This window comes from Panthera uncia, chromosome C2, assembly GCF_023721935.1.
Source record: "Panthera uncia isolate 11264 chromosome C2, Puncia_PCG_1.0, whole genome shotgun sequence".
NCBI classification, from domain to species: domain Eukaryota; kingdom Metazoa; phylum Chordata; class Mammalia; order Carnivora; family Felidae; genus Panthera; species Panthera uncia.
The window spans coordinates 154215438-154237524 of record NC_064810.1 but is presented as its reverse complement, the minus strand read 5'-3'; the positions used below and the strand labels follow the sequence as shown (position 1 = coordinate 154237524).

The window sequence follows — 22087 nt, the reverse complement described above, 5'->3', positions numbered from 1 at the left end:
CCCCTCCCCCACCCCCGCGCTCTCTCTCTCTCTCTCTCTCTCTCTCTTCCTCTCTTCCAAAAAAAAACAAACATTAAAAAAAAAAGAAAAAAAAAAAGAAAGAATGAATGCCATCACTCATACCTACTTCAAAACAGTTCTTTCCCACACCTGAATCCACCTGGGGACTTCAAAACTCAATGCTGTCCAAACCAAGCTCGTCACTTTGTACCCAAGCGTATTTGTCTCATTTGGGTTCTAGTGTGGTCTGTGGCACCTCCACCTACCAATCAAAACTTCGGAGGCATCCTGGACCCTGTACCACAGGTGTCCCCTCACTTCCGCATCAGGAAGATCGTGCCAGTTCCGGCATGGGCCCACAGTCCTCCAGGGCTCCTACCGCTGACCTCCAGCTCCCCGAGATCCCCCCAAACCGCCCTCCCAGCTGGCAACCAGGGCATCGCCGCGGTGAGCTGTAATCGCAGACGTTTTCCTCCATTACCCGGAGCTCCAGAGCAGCACATGTCCCCTGCATCCTCAGAGGTTTGCCGAACGAAATCGACCTGAAGCTAAAGAGACGGCAAACGCTTCTGCAAAGACCGTTTGGACAGGACGCCCCAGAAGGCAGCCGCCGCGGAGGTCCTCGGTACGCGGGCAGTGGGCAGTTACGGACGGCTTTCAAATAAAAGCTAGGAGGGAAAGGAGAGGGAGTATCTGGAGTGGGGACAGAGGGGTATCAGTGAAAACAAGCTGCAGTTTCTTTTGGTGAGGGGTTTAACGCCTGGCGCAAACCTGTCTTTTCAAGTCGAAAGAAAATAGGAAAAAGTTCAAGAAGTCCGAAGGTTATCAAACGTGTGGGACGGCACACGTTCGCGCAAGTGCAAACCCGACAAGCAGCAGACACCCTTCCAACTCCGCATTCTTTCACAAATCACCTCACAAATCTGATTTTAGCAACCTCGGTAGATGGAGAGCGAAAGAGAGTGATTTCCTCTAGTGCGGCCTAATGAAAAAGCATGCCTGGGCTAAAGCATCCGAGAGACCTGGGTTCAAACCCTACCTTGGCCATTTAATTAGCTCTGTATTCTTGGCCAAGTTATACCTGCCTTCTGTGCCTCTGAGTTTTCTCTCCTACAAAAGGTGGACACCACCGCTCAGCTGGCGATTTCCGTGAGGGTGTCCAGGCAAAAAGTGCCACACGGATCCCGCAGAACGTGGAAGGATGGATAAAAATCGTTGCCTCGAAGTGAAGGAGTGAGACTGGTAGGGAAAAGCGAAAGGAATTTTATACTTTTTATTCAATATACTTCTGTACTATTTGAATTCTCTTACAAGAACATTCATTTATATTCATTTACTGCTTATAAAAAAGTAATTAAAAATTAGCTGTGCTTAACAGAACATTACGAAGTGTACACACTTCAACGGGAGAAGCAGAAGCGTCTTTAGAAGAATGTCAAGGTAATGCGGTAATAAAAAAAAAAAAAAAAAAAAAAAAAGCCTGCTCACTGAGACAGTGATTCTCAACCTGTACGTCTGGGGACACTAGATTCTGTAAGATTCCCTTGATAAATCCACAGACCCATCTCTCCACAGCATGAACAGTTACAATTATCTTAGCTTTAATTTTTAGCACAAATAACGTCTGCCAAGGACCAAAAGTACTTCAAGTATTCAACTCGGGGTCTTGTGCAGCAAGGGGAGTCCGGTCAGTGCTGCCGGCCACTCACCCTCCGGCCCGTCTCTGCGCTTCAGACACACCCGCGGGTTCCCAAGGGGAAGGGGACGCCGGAGCCACAACCGCCGCAGCGCGGCCACCTCGGGGACAATCCCGGAGTCTGCTTCTGAACCTCCGCCTAGCCGAACAGCCCCTCAAGGCACTGCTCAACATCCAGGTGAGGCAAGAGTCCTTTACAAATCCACAGCTTTCCAAAACTACACCTTTTAAAAAACACCTTGTGAAAACAAGACGCTTCCTTTTGCAAGCTTTTGGGAAAAATCAAAATCTCTAGTTTTGGTCCCATGTTATTATAACACCGGCCCCAAGTCTAATGTTCCTATTTTAGAAACACTTTTCCAACGTGGAAACAAGGGCCATCAGCATGGCCCCATTCACACGAGCACATTCCTCTCCTAGGAATTTCAACACGGATGCTCTTCAAAGAGGGGGCTACTGCCACGGACACACGGCAACCGGAAGTTCAGTTTTCAGAAGAGACTTCACACTTCAACTCCCGCAAGAGTATGACCGACGCAAACCTCACAAGCAGAACACTGGTCTAGAAAGGAGGAATGCTGAGATTTAGTATCAGGTCTAAAAGCCTCCGATTCGATTTGTCTAGACAAACAACATAAACCACGCCGATTGAAGAACTATATGAGTAGCATTTTATACATGTGAAGTCTGCTTGATGCTTCAGTTTAATACTTGGTGGAGTGCTATGACGTTTTCTTAAATTTATTCTAAAGCAGAGCTTTCTGTATAAGGTTGAAGTATGCTAACGTAAGACAACTATACAAGCCATGAAAATACCAGTTAATAAAAATCATCTGCATATGCCAACTCCCGTGGGTTTTCTTTCAAAAGGCATGATGTTTAAAGCAATACATACAGTTTTCTGGGTGTGGGGGATAAAAGTCAAGTGAAGTTTGCCCTTTGACACAACACAGCATTGCCCTAGAGTCCCCAAAAAGGTTTAAGCTTGTCAAAAGACTTTTTTAATTCTCATTTGAGGATAAAGAGAAAAAAAAAAAACTTTAAAATACTGTATTTGCTATAATAAGATTCAAAATTCAAAATATTGGTTCTTCAAAGGTTTGATTTTGGCTAGTTCTCCATACCTAACACCTAAACAGGCATGTGGTTGAGAAGTGTATACAACTTCTTTTCCTACATTACAAAACACAAACAAAAAAGAAATCAGCATGTTATACCTTTCTAGGAATTACAATCAACATACAACCTGATTGGTTCCACATAGGATATGACTTTCAGATCATTCCTCCATATTAAAACTTTAGCTAGAAAGTTCTCTCAAATATAACCACACATTTCCCAGTTTTTAAGTTAACATTTACTTTTTTCAGATTATGAGAGTAATACATGTTTAATGACAGAAGATTCTATTAGCAGCCTGTAGGAGACTCCCACACACTCATCAACATCACAATCTTTAATATTAGCCTATTAGGCAAAAATATGATAGATTTGGTTTTATTTGTACTGTCCTGATTATTTTTCCCCCATTTCTTCAAGGTATAATTTACATACACTGGAAGTGATGTATGCATCACACCGTTGTTAGTGTGCATTTCTGCTAGTTCTAACAAATGCAGTCATGAGGTCACTGCCACAATCTAGATATGGAGCAGCTCTATCACTCCAGAAGGTTCCCTGTACCTTTACATTCCTCCCCTGTTCCTGGCCCAGCCCCTGGCAACCACAACTCCGTTTTCTGCCCCTGGAAGTCTTGCCCATAAATGGAATCCTACAGGATGTAGTCTGGCTTTTTTAACCAATACATTTGAGATTCATCCATGGTGCCGCACATGTCAATAGGTCATCACTTTTTATTGTTCCAATGATCTTCCACTGCACAGATGTTTCAAAGCTTATTTCAGTCTGGGGCAACTATGAATAAAATCAATAAAACCATCTGTGTACAGATGTTTGTGCAGACTTAAGTTTTCATTTCTCTTGGGCAAATACCTAGGCAAGGGTGGGCTTCCTAAGCCATATAGTTAAGTGTACATGAGCTTTAAGGAACTGCCTGATGACTTTTCACGGTGGTGCTAGGATTTTTACATTCCCATCCTCAAAGTATGAGAATTCCGGTTGTTCCATTCACACCCTTGTAAGCCCTTGGTACTGGCAGTTTAAAAAATCCCACCCATCCTAACAGATGTACTTTTAGTTTGCATTTTCCCTGATGACTAATGATGTGGGGCATCTACACGAGCTTACTATTCTATTATGCCTTCTCTGGTGAACTGTTTGTTTGCATCTTTCGTTCATTTAACACTGAGTTGCCTTTTAATTTACTGAGTTTTGAGAGTTTTTATTTTATATATAACCTCTAGTAATACAGAAAAAAGCTTTATTTTAAAATGGTCATATTGACCGTATTTACATTTCCTGAAAACAGCTTCAAAAGCTTTCTCAAAAAATTACTTGAGTATAGTTGACGTTCATAGTTATATTAGCTTCCAACATAGTGTCCAACATAGTGATCTGACGATTCTATACATTACTCAGTGCTCATCGTGAGAAGGGTAGTCACCATACAACATTATTACAATATCATTTGTACTTTCCATTTCTGTGACTTACTTGTTTAAATGTATACCTCTTAATTCCTTTTATCTGTTTCACCCCTCCCCCCACGCACCCCACCCCTCTGGCCACTTGTTTTCTGTATTTAAGAGGCTGATTTTTTTGTTCATTTGTTTTGGTTTTCAGATTCCATATGTAAGGGAAACCATATGGTATTTGACTTTCTCTGACTTAATTCACTTAGTATAATACCCTCTACGTCCATCCATGTTGCTGCAAATGGCAAGATCTCCTCTGTTTTTAATGGCTTAGTACTCCATTGTGTGTTGTGTGTATACAAACTACATCTTCTTTATCTATTCATCTATCGATGGACACTTAGGTTGCTTCCATATCCTAGCTATTGTAAATCATACTGCAATGAACATAAGAGTACATAAACCTTTTCAAACTACTGTTTTTTTATTCTTTGGTCAAATACCCAGTAGCAGAATTACTAACTGTATGGCATTTCTATTTTTAATTTTTTTTTTTGAGGAACCACCACACTGTTTTCCACAGTGGGTTCCACCAATTTACTTTCCCACCAACAGTGCACAGGGGTTCCCTTTTCTCCCCATGCTTGCCCAACACTGGTTATTTCTTGTCTTTTTGACACTAGCCATTCTGATCAGTATGAGGTGATCTCCCATTGCAGTTTTGATGTGCATTTCCCAGATGATTAGTAAGGCTGAGGATCTTTTCACAGGTCTGCTGGCCATCTGTTGGTTCTCTCTGGAAAAATGTCTGTTCAGGTCCTCTGCCCATTTTTTAATTGGACTGTTTGTGTTTCTGGTGTTGAGTTATAGAAGTTCTTTATATATTTTGGATTTATCATTTGCAAATACCTTCTGAGCTCTGAGAATTCTTTATGTATTCTCTATCAAATATGTGACTTCCAAATATTTTGTCCCAATTGGTGTCTTAATAAGATCTTTCAAGAAGCAGGAGTTGAGGGGCACCTCGGTGGCTCAGTCGGCTAAGTGTCCAACTCTTGATTTCAGCTCAGGTCATGATCTTACAGTTCATGGGACTGAGCTCCACATCGGGCTCTGCACTGATGATGTGGAGCTTGCTTGGGATTCTCTCTCTCCCTCTCTCTCTGACCCTCCCCTGCCGTCTCTCTCTCAAAATAAATAAACATTTTTTTAAAAAGCAGGAGTTCATTTTGGTAAAATCCAATTTATCAAGTTTTTCTTTTATAGATTGTGCTTTTGATGCTCTAAAATAGCTTTGCCTAAGTAAAAAGTTACAAAGATCTTCTGTTTTCTTCTAGAACTTTTACATTCTATGTTTCGCATTTAAGTCTACGATGCACATTTGGGTTTTTGTAAGTGTATAAGGAATGGATCAAGATTCATTTTTTGCATATGGATATCCAATTGTTCCAGTACATTGTTGAAGACTACTTAGGCTTTCTCCACTAAATTGCTTTAGCACTTCTGCTGAAAAATCAGTTGATCATATGTGTGGGTTTATTTATGGACTATATTCCATTCCACTGATTTATATGTATGCCCTTTTCTTAACACTATATAGTCTTGATTATTGTAGCTTTATGCTAAGTCCTGAATACTCCAGTTACTTTTAAGGTTAAACTTTTCCATCTTTATTGGTTATTCACATGACCTTTTAATGAACTCTCTTTTCATTTGTCTTTAGTAGAGTTCCTCATTGATTTGTAAGAGCTCTTTCAATAGTAAGAATAGTAATCATCTATGTTACAAATTATTTCCTTGGTTTGTTTCCTAATTATAATTTCTAAAAAAATACATGTACAACCATACCATAAACTGGAATCAAACCATATCCATAAACTGGAATCAAATCTATTACCTTTTCCTTATGATTCCTGTTTAGAAAGGCCAAGATCTTATAAATGTTTGCCTTTGGGGGGGGGGGCGTGTAATTCGTGTTATACAAATCCTTAATTCACCTGGAATTTATTTTGACACATAACACAGATAGGAATCTGTCATTCCTTCTTCCTTAAATATTTAACTATTTCCAATACAATTTATTAAATAATTCCTCCTCTGATGCCTTCTGATAATTGAGGAAGTTAAAACTATTAGAGCCTATTTGCCTAATCACTTAAAATCACCAGCTAAAGAACCATGCTGAGGTATAGCGGTGTCCTCGGGAGAATCGGTCCTTATACTAAAGGGTCACAAAGCAGACACTGGTACAAGTACTCAACAGATGTGTGGCACCACTATTTGCCAGGCACTGTGCTAGGTGCTGGGATGTAATCATAATGAGACCTTAGAGGTTGGCAACAAAGGGAGAATGTCCAGGACAGATGACACTATTGCCCTTTGTGTCCCTTGCCACAATTCATCTCTCTTGATTCATTTGCAGAGAAAATGATGACCATCTGGCTTATAATTGATGGCTCCATCTTACCTTCCACCGAGGATACCCGTGTGAGAGTTGCTTCCAAGTATGTACCTCACCCTACCTCCAAGAGCCCATAAGCACTGCTAAAGGCTTGGGCTCCGTGTAGTAAACAGAGGGACTATCATATTTGGTTTGTTCTCTTCCCAGTTATGAGAAATAACTGATATACACCTGCATAACTTTAACGTGTAGAACGATAGTCTGGTTTACGCATGTTGGGAAATGATTTAGTTAACATCCATTATCTCAGAGACAATAAAAAGAAAAAATAATTTCTCCTTGTGATGACATTTCTTAGGATCTATTCTCTTAACTCTCCTATATACCACACGACAGTGTGGACTATAGTCATCGTGCTGTTCATTGCATCCCCGGTACTTATTTAATCTTATAACTGGAAGTTTATACTTTTCGAACACCTTTTTCTAATCCCCATCCCTTGCCTCTGGTAACCACACTCTGATCTCTTTCCCTGAGTGTGGGGTTTGTTTTGGTTTGGTTTTAGATTTTCACATATATAAGTGAGATCATACAGTATTTATCTGTCTTATCTCACTTAGCACAATATCTGCAAGTCCATATTGTCACAAATGGTAGGATTTCCTAATTTTTTATAGCTGAATAATATCCCATGGTATGCGTGTATACGTATATATACCACAACTCCCTTACCCATTTATCCACCGATGGACACTTAGGGTTGTTTTCATGTCTTGGCTATTGTCAACAATGTTGCTCTGAACATGGGGGTGCAGAGATCTTTTTGAGTTAGTATTTTCATTTCCTTTGGATATATTCCCAGAGGTGGAATTGTTGAATCATATAGTACTATTTTTAGTTTTCTAAGCAAACTCCAGTTTTCCATATGGTTGTACCAATTTATATTCCAACCAACAGTGCAGAAGGTTTCCCTTTTCTCCACATCCACAACGGCATTTGTTATCTCTTGTCTTTCTGATGATGGCCTTTCTAGCAGGCACAAGGGGGTATCTCGTTGCAGTTTTAATTTGCATTTCTCTGATGACTAGTGATATTGAACATCTTTTCATGTACCTGTTGGCCATTTATATATCTTCTTTAGAAAAATGTCTATTTAGGATCTTTATCCATTTTTAACTGGATTATTTGGTTTTATTGTCATTGGGCTGGAGTTTTTTTATATATTTTTGATATTAATCGCTTATCGGATACATGGTTTGCAGATATTTTTTCCCATTCCACAGGTTGTCTTTTCACTTTGTTGGTGGCTTCTTTCCCTGTGCAGAAGCTTCTGTGTTTGATGTATTTTTTATTTTATTGCTTGTGCTTTTAGGTGTCCTATATGAAGAAATCACATCAAGGAGGTTTTTTCCTGTCTTCTTCTAGGAGTTTCATGGCTTTAGGTCGTACATTTAAGTCTTTAATCCCTTTCAAGTCAATTTTTGCAAGTGGTGTTAAGACAGGGGTCAAGTTTCATTCTTCTACATGTGAATATCCAATTTTCTTCAATTTATTGAAGAGACGGTCTTTTCTCCAGTGAAGATTCCAGGCTCCCTTGTCAAACATTAGTTGACTATATATGCTTATTTCTGGACTCTTGATTCTGTTCCATTACTCCATTTGTCTGTTTTTATGCCTGTACCACTGTCTTCATGACTACAGCTTTATAGCATAGCTTGAAATCAGAAAGTATGATGCCTCCTGCTTTGTTCTTCTTTCTCAGGATGTCTTTGGCTATCTTGGGTCTACTGTGGTTCCATATAAATCTTAGGAATGTTCTTCTATTTCTGCAAAAAAATGCCACTGGAATCTTAACAGGAATGGGCTTTTGGTAGTATTAACATTTTAACAAAATTCTTCCAATCCATAGACAAGGGCTACTTTCCATTTATTTTTGTATCTTTGATTTCTTTCATCATGTCTTATAGTTTTCAAAATAGAGATCTTTCACCTCCTTGGTTTAATATGTTCCTAAGTGTTTTATTGTTTTTGATGCTATTGTAAATGGGATCAATTTATTTCATTTTCAGAAAAATTGTTAATGGATAGAAATGCTACAGATTTTTGTACATTAATTTTGCATCCTACAATTTTACTGAATTTTCTGATTAAGTTCTAAGAGTTTTTTGGGGAGTCTTTAGGATTTTATCTATATAAAATCATGTCATCAGCAACTAGAGACAGTTTTACTTCATTTCCAATGCTGATGTCTTTTATTTGTTTTTATTGCCTGACTGCTCTAGGTAGGACTTCCAATACTGTGTTAAATAGGAGACTGTGTCTTGTTCTTGATCTTAAACGAAAAGCTCTCAACCTTTTACCACTAAGTATGATGGTGGTGGTGGGCTGGTCATATATGGCCTTTATTATGTTGCAGTACACTGCCTCTACACCCACTGTAAGTTCTTACCACAAATGGATGTTGAATTTTGTCAAATGCTTTTTTCTGCATCTATTGAGATGATCATGATTCTCTTCTTTCAATTCTAGTAACAATAATTGATTTGCAAATGTTGAACCATCCTTGCATCCCAGGGATAAATCACACTTGATCATCATGGTGAATCACTTTAATGTGCTACTGAATCCAGTTTGCTAGTATTTCATTGAGAATTTTTGCATCTGTATTCATCAGGGATATTGGCCTGTAGTTTTCTCTTCTACAGTGTCCTCTTCTGCCTTCAGTATCAGGAAAATGCTGGCCTCATGAAATGAGTTTGGGAATGTTCCCTCCTCCTTGATTTTTCCAAAGCGTTTGAAAAGGATTGGTATTAATTCTTTAAGTGTTTGGTAAAATTAACCAATTGGATTTCTGATTACTGAGTTTATCTCCTTACTAGTAATTGGTCTATTCAAATTTTCTATTTCTTCTTGATTCATGTCTTAGTAGGTTATATGTAGAATTTTCCCATTTCTTCTAGGTTATCCAGTTTGTCAGCATATAGTTATTCATAGCAGCCTTTTTGACCCTCTGTATTTCTGTGGTATCTGTTGTAATAGCTCCTTTTTCATTTACGATTTTGTTGATTTGGGTCTCTCTCTTTTCCTTGATAAAATTAGCTAAGGGCTTGCCAATTTTGTTTATCTTTTCAAAGAACTGACTTTTAGTTTGGTTAATCTTTTCTATTGTTTTTTTCTGTTCTCTATTTCATTTATTTCTGCTCTTATTTTCCTTCTTTCTATATGGGATCTTTCCTGCTTCTTAATGTAGGCATTTATTGCTACAAACTTCCCACTCAGAACTGCTTTGTTGCATCCCAAGTTCTAGTTTTGCATACCCACAAGTTCTAGTATATTGTGTTTCCATTTTCATTTGTCTTCAGAAACTTTCACTTCCCCTTTAATTTCTTCTTTGATCCATTGGTTGTTCAGGAATATCATGTTTTTTAAGAGTTTTTGGTTATGATTTCATGATTCTTTCTCTTCTTTGCTATCAGTGTGCCAGTCTCTAAGAAGTCTCTAATATTACCTATCTGTAAGTTGAAGGCTGAAAATGTGAATTTGCTGAACTTGCTAGAATTTTATGTAAAATTAACCAAATAAGGATCTGAGTAAGACCCTGATGAAAACTACAAACAAAATACATGGAGTTTTACATGGGCTTAGGAGAGTCCATTTCAGCATCCTAGGAGACTTTATTTGCTTGCTTCATGGTGCTCTGCTATGGGACAAGTCAAGAAATGATCTAAAGAAAGTGATCAATAGTTCTCTAATTGGTAAGAGACGCTGATAGCTAAGGACTCTGAAGTTCAATTCTCTTACATGAAGTACACAAGAATGAAGTCTTAGAAGCCTTCCTTAATGATTAAAAAACTGTTCCTTCTAATCCCCTGACAGCAGCTAGAAGAGTCAAAAGTAGAAACGGAACACAACTTCGCTAACTCTTCTTACCTCTGCTGATTAATGAATTCATCTTGATACTGAAGCTGGATAGTAAATCCAAAAAAATTTTATCAAGCTGTTTACTGACAACTTCAGAGCAACATAGCCCACCCACAAACTGAGAAATAGAACAAAATTAGGACTAATCTAAAACTACTGGGAATCTTCTACTTCTAGGTAGACTGCAACGTGTTGAGCAGACTGAAGGTCCTGCTGTAACCACTAGAAACAAAATGATAACTTGCAGAAATCAGGTTTTCAAGGCCTTGGAAGCAACAGAAATAAATGAACTGAAATTCCAAAATCAAGAAGAGCTCTTTCTAAGAGCTGAGGCAGAAATCCAAACAAGAATCACGTGACCTCAGGAATATCAACAGATCACATGCGTTCCTAAAAAAGGTTAAACCAAATCAACTTATACTATACCTAAAAGAAGAGCTTATGTCTACCAACTTTTTAGAAACCTGAAAAATAGGTAAATTTAGGAAAATACAGCTAGTCTGATGCAAGAACATAAGCTTGCAGTGGACTGACACTCAAAGTCTCATGTAACAATCAGCTGGTTTTTATACACATTAGTCTCCTGAGAATTTGTTAAGCCGGTTTCAGTCCTCTGGAAACTAATTACTACTGAGCACAAAACTGAGAATCACACTTTGGAACTGGGGGATCACACCATCTGAGGGGCTTTCCTGCCATCTACTGGAGCTCCTGATCCACGTTAAGTCTCTTTAAACTGTAGCAAGGACCTAAAGTCAACGAAGAGTTGATACATACAAACTGTTCATGACACAAAATGGGTTTAAAAAAAAATACCAAACACACCAAATACCTACAAATTAAGTCTTGGGCTTTAAAAAACAAAAAGGACACCATATCCCCAACGATCTGATGTTCCTTTTGGGAGAAGCCCTGTCTATAAGCTTACCTCCAGCTTTCCATTACCATCTTCCCAAGTCATAGCTAGGAAATTTAAAACACTAGAAGGAAAATGAGAGATTAATGTATAAAACAAGTCAGAGTCAAGTAGCCAAAGGCACAAAAATAAGGACACAATTCCACACCTCTATTTTATGTTCCAAAGCTTACTTCAAAACTGCTTCAAAGTTGTGGGCCCATTTTTAACTCAGCCCCACAAGCCTGCAAGATCAGATCTAAAATAAGCTTCATAGCGGTCTGTATAACATGCTTCAAACCGCAGGCCTGCCTCAATGTGCAGAGAGAAGGTGAGTCCAGGACATGTTAATATACAGGCACAAGTCAGGGAAAAGGAGTTCCAGTATGAACAAGGATATCGGGCGGGGCCATGGGGGAGGGGGCACGATTACACTGTGTAAAAAAAATTCAGCAGAATGTAAGTTTTCATTTCTTTAGTTCGTTTTCTGTAATATTGAACTCATTTAAACAAACATTAGGGCCTGTCATGTTTACCTGGTGACAGGAATGGAACACAGATAAGATATAAACAAACACACAGTTCTCTTTCTCAAGGACCTTACTATTGAGCAAGAGCCACAAGCGAGCCATCTGAAATGAGTGAGGTTTGGCGTCATCCCATCTAATTCCAATGGGAAAAGGCCATTAGGGCATGTGTCCCCTTCATCTCACCATCCTCTGTTTTTAGCCATCTAACAACCCCCCCCCCCATTATTTTTATCCAACAAACCAGTGCAACTACTCTGTGCCTGGCTGCATCCCAGGCAGAATTTAGACGTACCCACCAAGAGCGTCTCCCTCCACAGTCTTTTTCTCCTACTTGCTGGACATGGCCCAAACGCTGAGGTCCTACAGAGTTTTTCTTAGGTTTCAGGGATTAAAATAATTGCAAATTAAACTTTTATAATATCGTTAGGCGCTGTTGTACCCTACAGCGGATATAGTTTTTAAAATATCACCATCAGGCCAACCAATAGAAACGAGGTGAGATAAATCAACGTTTTTCTGAAGACGAAGTGGGTTAGACAGAAAATGGGTTAATCGAGGACGATGGGAAGAGGACGTTTAAAAACAGCGAGTCCATGTGCTGGGACGACGGTCGTGAGGAAGGGCCGGAGCCACAGAACGTCTCGGCTAATTAGCTCGGCTTGGCCCCGCGGTGCCCCCTTCGAGGCCCACTCGCCATCTTCCTCCGCCACAGCCGGCGGCGACGTGTGAAGACCCGGCCGAGGGGAGCCACGGCCCTTGAAAGAAGAAAACCACACGGCCGTGTGTGTGACCGTGACCGTCGAAAGCGATTCCTGAGCAGCTGCTCCGCGAGTCCTGACCACTTCGGGACCCCACAGGCGACTTCCCGATGCGCGGGGACAGTCTCCCCAGAAACGGAGACGCGTCGCCACCAAGTGCCACCAGGCCACTCCGGAGCGAGCCCGAGAGCGCCGTCGAGCACAGCACCTACGGTCAACGCAGTTTTCAGCAGTTTTTAAGAAGACCACGGTGACGTCGCTCAACGTTCAGGAGTTCGCAGTGTGCGGCGACGCGTATCGTGACTACGTCGATTCCGAGTTTACCGTGTTGCAAGTGGGCGTTAACGGCTGAATTTTTGTTTTGCGAACGGGTCCTTCTTCAACAGGTTTACGCGTCTCCCCAGAAAAAAGATAAAGAAATACCCAAGTAGATTTGATAGTTTCGACTCCCTAAGGGCTTCCTAAGGCTACAACCCGAAGTGAATAGATTTAATTTCTGTATTTCTGAATGGAGACAGTTAACTGTTTTAAGTGGTCTAAGAAGCTCTTTGAAGTTCCAAGAACCTAACCCGTTACCAAGCAGATCCTTTCATTTGTTTTTATCTAACGTTAAGAACACAGACGAAGGAAAACCCCTCCCTTAGAAGTTAACCTATTCCCTACGTTCCGCAAGTTAAACACCACTGGAAGCACGTGTGCGAAAAACACAAGGGCCAAGGTCCCGGGCCGCCCTCGCTCCCGGTTTTCCCCCCGCGGCCGACATTTCAGCGACTCCCCCGAGGCCAAGCTTCCAAAGGCGGAGAAAGCCCCTCAAGAGGAGCAACGAGGCCGCGATCTCTGACCGCCCTTCGGGACGGCGGCCCGGCTCCACGGGGACCAGGCGTCTGTGACCCTTCCGCGAGGGCCGTGGCGACAGTCCCGCCGGACCGAAGGCCGACGTCGGGTCCGGCGCCGGGCCAGGCACCAGCGCGTCCTCCTTCCTCGCACGGCCGCCGTCCCCGAGGCGGGAGCCGTCCCCGCCCTCACCGCACACACGCCGGTAGCGGACGGACCGAGAAGCCAGTCGAGGGGGGAAGCGGGGCGCGCCCCGCCCCTGGGGGCCGAGAGGGTGGCAGGCGGGCAAGAGCCGTCGGGGTCAAGGGCCGGGAGGCACAAGGGCCCGAGGCAGGACTGCGAGCGCAAGGTGACCGGCAGCAAGGGGGGGGCATCGCGGGGCCGCGCGGGCCCCTGAAGGCGCGGGGGTCGCGAGTGACGGAGGACACGGGGCGGCCGACCTTGGGGACCGCGCTGCCGCGCTGAGGACTCCGCTTCCCACGGGGAAGGAACGGGAAGACCTCCGGGATGCCGAGCGGAGCAGAGCTGCGCACCGAAACTTCAAAAGGAACGGAGAAGCAGCTCTCCCCGACGGGCGGTGACCGCCTGCAACGGCCGCGTCCCCGGCACGGCGCCCCCTTCCAGCCGGTCCCCGCTGCAAGTGCCGGCTCTTGGCGCCCGAAGACCCGGGGCCTCCTCCCTCCCGGAACCGTCAACGTCCGGAAACCGGCGGCAGGAACAAACGACGGGAAGGCGGCCTCCGACATCCCGGCCTTCTCCCTCTCCTTCCGAAGACGCACGGAGTCGCCCGGTCGGCCCGGCCCCCACCTCCTCACGCCGAGAGCCCGAAGACTCGAGGTCGGGCTCGAGAGCCAAGAGCGGGCCGACCGTAACTTCCGGCGTCTCTCTCTCCCAGCGGCACCTGCGCCGACGAGCGCCGCACGCCTCTGCCTTTGCACACACGCTGTGACAGGGAAGGAGTGAGAGGGGCCCGAGGCCCACGTAAAACCAGACGAGACCAAACCCGAGGCTCGTCAGTCGGCGGCCAGGGCCCGGAGAAAAGTTCCAGGTGCTACAAATCTTCCGGACGAAGAACATGGTTTCGAACGAGGCAGCGAGGGAACCTCCCGACCTGCACGAGGCCAGGGGACACCTGACAAGAAGCTCTGGGAAGGGCAGCGGGAGGGGAACAAGCAGGACGGTCTGCCGGCTCCCAAAGGGAAAGGAACGCGTGTCCGGCCTGAGGTTCCAGGCGCGGGAACATCAGAAAAGATTTCCAAAGGACCTGAAATTGGGTTTTCACTTACTTAGCCCCAAATAAGCACAAGGTGTGATTGAAATGGGGCAGAGGGAGGCGAACGAGAGAAGTTTAAGCTCAATTATCAGTATCAGAAGAATTTTATGTTCTCGTTAAAAATGTTTGAAACTGAAGAGATTTAAACATGTTTTTTCCTGAACACTTATTCCTTAAAGCATATGAGAATTAAAATGTTGGGAGTCTATTTTTCCACTAATAACCTAAAACATTTGATCCTACGATTTTAAACCAGAGGTAGACAAGGCTGGATGCACATCAGAATCTCACAGAAGCTTCTGGATAAGGGCCTCACCCAAGACTATCTGAACCAGAATCTCTAGGGCGGGGCCCTGGCAAGGTTTGCTTGTTTTTGAAAAGTCTGCTCCAGGTGAAATTTACCAGTGGTGAGTAGAGAACCACCAATTTAGATCTTACCACTAGCAAATTATACTAGAAAGTGGCATCAATATATACTTCACTTTATCTGAATCTTATAACACAGTGAGAACAATAAGCACCAGAGCTAAAAATGCAGTAGGGAAGACATTAAAGGACATCTGTCATTTTAATCACATTTTTCAGGCCTCTCGTTAAAAAAAAAAATCAACGGCTGAGTTAGCCTAAAAAACCCCTACGTACGGTACCTATAGATTATACTACCTATAACATGTCGTGCTCAAGAATCTTTATTACAAATATTAAGTTCTAGAGTAGCTTATTTATAAAACTCAAAAGATTTTACTCAAAGCACAGAACGGCTCTTCCCTAAATACATAATTATACAACAGTCACACTGTAAAGCCAGCACGTCGTGCATGCAGAGCTAATACTGTAAAGTGCTTTCGTTTACATAGGGTTCGTGGCGGATCAATTTTCACCTATGATCTCCGAAATAACTGTCATTTGTTTCACAGGCACACGGAACTTCAGAAAGTTTAGGAAAGGAGTTTCTTCTTTTGGTTTTACGTGACAAGTGGTGATGGTATGCTCTGTAAAAGGTACCTTTCAGAATATGTGAGCTGCACTCGACAGCTGGATTGTGGAAGGTGTGCACCACGTTTCTAAGGATACGTCTTTCACTTCCATACAACTGAACACCGCATGCGGCCGCCTGGGCCCAAGGAGGCAGTGTGGTTCATGCTGGATACGTACCATGTAGGCAGGTTTTACATTTACCTTTTTAAATAAGACAAGATGGTGCTTTAAACAGACCAAACTTACTTCCCTATGCGTAAAAAAAGGCACAAATGATCCCTTAAAAATGCATAATCTCAAACTCTACACTCAGGCCTAAACTCTGTGACACAAGCCAAGGTCTTCTAATCTATAATCCATCAGGGCTCACGGTCCAAATGGCAAATTTTAAGAGTAGGTAATAAAAATTTAACCACAGTCTGACTCTGGGAAGAGAAAGTTCAAGTCGGAAAACACAGAAACATTGCTAAAGCATCTGTCTCTAATAAATTGTAACTTTGAGCAGGAAAGATGAAACTATACCCCCTCAGATTTGGTGCACCTTGGGAGGGACTGTAAAAGCAAATACATTAACAGCTTTTCTGGAAAAAATCTGAAATAAAAGCAAGGAGTTATCAATTCACAACAAACTATAATAGCAGATTTAGATAAACCAAAGAGAAAATTTTTGATTTATGCCCTTCTGGACTAACTTCAAAGTTCTATCACAAAGATATTACACCTTAGGTTGTACAATGTGTACAGTAAGGACCGACTTTTTTAAACGTTTTCAAAGAAAATATTTACACATTATTATACACATAATGCTACAATCACAGTTCCCGTGGCTGCCCATTTCCCAAATTGTCTAAAAAAGACTCTTGTAGGAGGGAGTATGTGGACATATTTCTTCATGGCGCTAAAGCAGAGGAAGGAACAGGCTGTCCCGAGTACATTCAATGTGGCTTCTAGTTAAACCACAACTCTTGGCTTGAATATGCCACGCAAGATTTCCAAAAACTGGTATACTGCACACGCTATAAGTAGCACATAAATTAACAGTCAAGAATATCTCAATTCATGTTTTACTAATCCACTTTGTCACAAGATAAGGCAATGCTTTTCAGATAGACTGGCTAGTCACTTTTAAATTCACACTGGATTTTGAAATGTTCTTCGCATGTACTAAGTTAGGTCAAAAAAAGGAATAATTAAAGATGCTTAGGAACACAATTTTAAGATATGCCCAGAGTCTTCATCAGCTCTTGAAGCATTACTGAACCAGAAAAAGTATATATTAAGTAATAAAAGCAAACTAAAAATCTGTAAAAGGTACTACAAACTACATATAGTTCTTGTTCGCAGGTCAGAGGGAATGATATGATACTGACTAACTCTGAACATTAAGGGCAGACGCCAATACATCCTAAAACAAAATGACAAAATAGAATCTATGGCAATAAACACAGTTACATATTGATAAAAGGTATAGGTCATTATGCAAAATAAATTATAGAAATTTACATACTTTACACAGCTAGAAAATAACATATAAAAGCAAAAATTGATTAAAATACAAAATTCAGATTAGAGTAGGGAACTAGTATAATTCTCTCAGAATATAACATCAGAATAAAAACCTGACACAGAGGAACAAATTATACAATTAGCAACTTGAATTATGTACAAAAACTTTGTATATGCTAAAAATAGTCACCAAAAATCACTATGTATTAAGCCACACAGAAAATCTAAAAATACTCCCCGAAGCAAAAACCAGTAAGGTTGCAATGTAGACTACTGACTGCCATGTACTAAAATTAGAAGTTAAAAACCAAACAGCTAAAAAGAAACATAAATCTATCTACTTTGAATTAAAAAAGAAAAAAAGAACCTCTGGGTTAAGAAATAAAACAGTAAAGATAAACTTCAGCAATGAAAAACAATGACCAGAGAATGAAATCCTCAGGATGTTACCAGAGATTGCAGGAGAGAGCAACACACAACCTTAAATGTTAGAAATCAGAACAATGAAGAAAAAAAGCTTTCAACTGAAGACAGTAGAAAAGAAAACAAAGGGAAACTGAAAGATCATGGAAAAAATTAGTAACAACGAAAGAAAAAGTAATGACATAGAAAACAAGTGCAGTTGTAAGCATCCTCCCACTTTCCTTTTCCTTTTTAAAAACTTTTTAAAAGTTTTTTTAAGGCAAGATTGAAGATATAAGGAAAAAAACAAGAAGATTATAGTGAATACCTGTGTACCCACCATCCAAATTAGAAAATAAACATCACCAATATAGATAAAACCTTCTAGATATGCCTGCCCCTCGTGTAACCTCATGCATTCTTCAGAGCTTTACTACATGTGCATGCACCCCTGAACAGTACATAATACTGCTTCATATGTTTTAAACTTTGATATAAATGTTGTAATACTATCAGTATTCTTACAAATTTGCTTCTCTTAAATGTTTGTGAACTACCGCCATGATGACATCCATGGTTCATTCATCTTCACCAATATATAGAATTCCATCACATGAATATCAAACAATGTATTCCCCTGCTGATGAATACTCAATAATGCTGTTAAAAACATTCTCTGAAAATCTGTGTACATGAGGGAGAGCACCTCTAAGGGTGTGTACACAGGAAGAGAAGTGCTGGGTCTCAGGATTGTGTACTTCTTTAACTTTAGTAGATAACTGTCTTCTACGTAGTACTAGTTAGATTTCCTGAAGATCTATAGTGTTATCTACACTTGGTTTTGTCTGACATTAGTTTTTCCCAATGTGAAAAGTATGGATAGTATCTTATCAGGCTTTTATTTTCCCTGATTATTACTGAGGTTGAACATCATCATTTCCACGTTCAGACATTTATGCTTCCTCTTCTGTAAATTCTTGGCTTCATTTTCTGACGAGACCTGCTCCATTAATCAAAAATCTCTGACTCAAATATCCTAATGAAAGGTTTCGGTGAAGCCTTGTTATCTGCGGTGGGCAGGAACCATTCAACAACCCTTTCTTTTATAGGACACAGAAATCTAAGACGAAAAGCAGTATTTTGGTGTACAGAATATTCAGTATAAAATTGGTACTCTTCAATGTGTGCCTTTAATCTTCCATAACCTGCATTTCAAATGATCAGAATGCAAACGGAAGACTCCTAAGAAGTGAGATATCATGTACATGTAATATTAGAGCATTATTATTCCAAGATTAAACTAAACATTGTAAAAGCTGACCACACCTTCAGCTTAACAACTTGTTAAAAATTAAGAATAAATTCCTAAATTCCTACATGACTTTCAAAGCAGATACAATCCCAAAGGGACAACACTGCCACAAGATGAAAAGGAGCAAACACTTCCACCCGGAATAGATAACTCAGGACAAGAGAGAACACAACGTTTTGGAGCGAAGAGAGGGTAGCTGGCAATGCAAAGGGCTACCAAAATTCTGGAATCCACCATAGAGCAGATGTCTGTATGTCAATTTCCTGTCCTATACAATGAAACAGACAATAACCACCACACCGGTCGCTGTGAAAAGTAAACACGGTAACACAGGATACAATACCTCTATCTGATTCAATTCTACTCTATGGATGAGGAAATGAAGCAGAGAGAGATCAAGTACACTCTTCAAGATCACAATTAATAAAAGATCCCCATGCCCAAATTCTTCATAATGTACTGTAGCATTCACAGTACTTTTCCAATATGAGTCTCAATGAGTGTTAAGGGATATGTCCAGGAAGGAGCAGACTAGGGGGACTACCAGAAGGATCTAAGAAGATAGGAAATGTACTCAGACGTTCAAAAGAATTACAGTGAGCAGGTGATGGTTACCTTAAATGAGAACTTACTCATTTTTCTCTGTGCTGACAAATATACTTAGATGTTTGCCACATAAGGGGTAAAACTAACTGCCAGCTTTAGGAATACACGGCATTCATGAAACCTAATCTGTTAATTAAGACACATTTAAGAAAGTCCCTTAAGAAATTATTTTCAGATAAACAGCAACCAATTTGACCAACTATTCTCTAGCTGGTGGAATTCAAGTGGGCAAATATTGGAGGAAGGTTACCTACCTACTGCGGGTGCATCATATTCATCACCAAGCAGAATTTCTGGAGCAGAATACGCAAGAGATCCACAGCTTGTTGTGAGCTTCTTCCCTGGTTGAAATTTGTTGCTGAAACCAAAGTCTGTCAACTTTACAAGACCTTGTTTTTCGAAGAAGACTACATTCTCTGGTTTTAAGTCTCTGTGAACCACATGGAGTTTATGGCAATAAGATATAGCATGAACGATCTGAGCAAAGTACTTCTTGGCCAAATCTTCATTAAGTCCCTCTTCGTGTTTCATTATGTAATCGAACATATCTCCTCCATCTCCAAGTTCCAGAATAAGATAGAGTTTGGTCTGGGTGTCAATAACTTCATACAGGCGTACGATGTTGGGATGCTGCACTAGTTTCATGCATCTCACTTCTTGGAAAAGATGACCAGTGGCTAGTGTGTCCAACTTTGTCTTGTCAATAACTTTGACTGCTACTTTTTCACCTGTAAAGACATGCCTGGCAAGTTTAACCACTGCAAAATGACCTCGACCCAAGGTTTTATCCAGATCATATAATCCAGCAATCTTTCCATCATACCCTCGCTTGAATCCTGCCATGCTGGTCCAACAGAAGAAAAAATATATAGACTGTTCAAAATGGATCTTCTCATAGAAGAATATTTGGTGAAAATAAGGAATTCATTTTCAGTGTCGCCACGGACACCTACAAAATAAGAGAAGAAACAAAATTAAGTTTCTGTAGCTTTTCCTTTTATAGTTTCCTTACTTTTTTTTTTTTTTTTTTTAAGAGAAGCCTGAAGTAAATAAATTGAGACATAAAATGAGTAAGGGCCATATAACAACCTGTTTATATATTTTGGGTTTATATTACAAAGGCTGAGAATTTAAATACCATATTAAATTTTGCAAACTGAAAAAAAAAAACTGATTTGTTGAAACAAGTTTTTGGTGATGTCAGAAATAAGAAACCTGGCAAGTTTGATAAACTATGTTTAAAAAAAAATTTTCCCCCAAAGTAATTTCAATTAGTGTCTTAAAAAACAAGGCAAAAATTGACCAAAGGGAAAACAGAATAAACATTTGGACAGAAACCCAACAACTTTTTCCTGTTATTCCAAAACTAGCACTATTTCCTGTAAGTACCAAAAAAATCCCTTTAGTGAAGCCTCCTCTAGTTAGAATTCCAGCTGGAATTCCCTTCCCTTCTCCGTTATCTCCACAGCAGCTTGGACACCACCAGCCCATGAGGTCTTATTCTACAGATTTTCGTATACACCATTTCCCTCCTAAGACCGTAAGGTTCTTGAGAACTCTAAGGTTCTATTTTTTTCCTTCTACCCTCCCCTCCCCTAAACAGTGTTTTACATATAACAGGTAGTCAATATTTTGTTACATTTTGAAATTCAACTTCTTTCCAAAATGTTTACATGCCAATTGTTTGCTCTTGTGTCACTAGTGCCTAGAATGGCAACTGACACACAGTAGGTGCTTAATAAATGTTTGCTGACTGGTACTCGCTCTTTGTACTTATCAGTTATGCCTCTATCACAGTCTTCAAACTGTCAAACCAAACTCACCACAATCTGTTTATATTTCAAAAACAAACAAGCATGCATTTTTTTTAATTTTTTTTTTTAACATTTATTTATTACTGAGAGACAGAGAGAGACAGAGCATGAGCAGGGGAGGGGCAGAGAGAGGAGGAGACACAGAATCCGAAGCAGGCTCCAGGATCTGAGCTGTCAGCACAGAGCCCAACGCGGAGCTCGGACTCACAAACCGGGAGATGATGACCTGAGTCGAAGTCGGATGCTTAACCGACTGAGCTACCCAGGCACCCCAAACAAGGATGCATTCTTAAACCATCTTAAAGATCCTTTGGTTTTAAAGACCATATCTCACATGGCATTTAAAATTCTAAACCTTTATTATGTAAACTCTAAATACAGAAATCAGCTCTTATAAATGACCTTCAGAAAAACAAATGTATAAAATCATACAAATTATCACTTTAAATCTCACAAATTCAACTCCCACTTATTTTTTCTGACCAAAATTTAATAGAATTATTATAAAATCCAATGAGGAATACAGCCATCTCCCAAGACTAGCTCTCTCCCATGAGTGCATACAACCCTTCCCTTCTGCAAAGTCTCTTCTAATGCTCCCAGTATATACTTTCATGTTTCCAGTTG

At 40.8% G+C, this 22087-nt stretch overlaps 1 protein-coding gene across 8 annotated transcripts in view; it reads right to left on the bottom strand.

The window, feature by feature from the left end:
- The window catches only part of SNRK (SNF related kinase), a 58799-nt gene that overhangs the window by 21149 nt on the left and 15563 nt on the right, over positions 1-22087 (bottom strand). For 3 of the 8 annotated variants that reach the window (XM_049629090.1, XM_049629096.1, XM_049629095.1), the window contains 2 exons: positions 20470-20595; positions 19901-20374 (listed from right to left, as the gene is read on the bottom strand). In XM_049629090.1, coding sequence (XP_049485047.1) covers positions 19901-20374; positions 20470-20595 — 600 coding nt within the window. Of the gene's footprint in view, positions 1-12269; positions 13132-19900; positions 20596-22087 lie in introns of those variants that run through there. The other 5 variants (XM_049629092.1, XM_049629094.1, XM_049629091.1 and 2 more) reach the window with 3 other exon arrangements.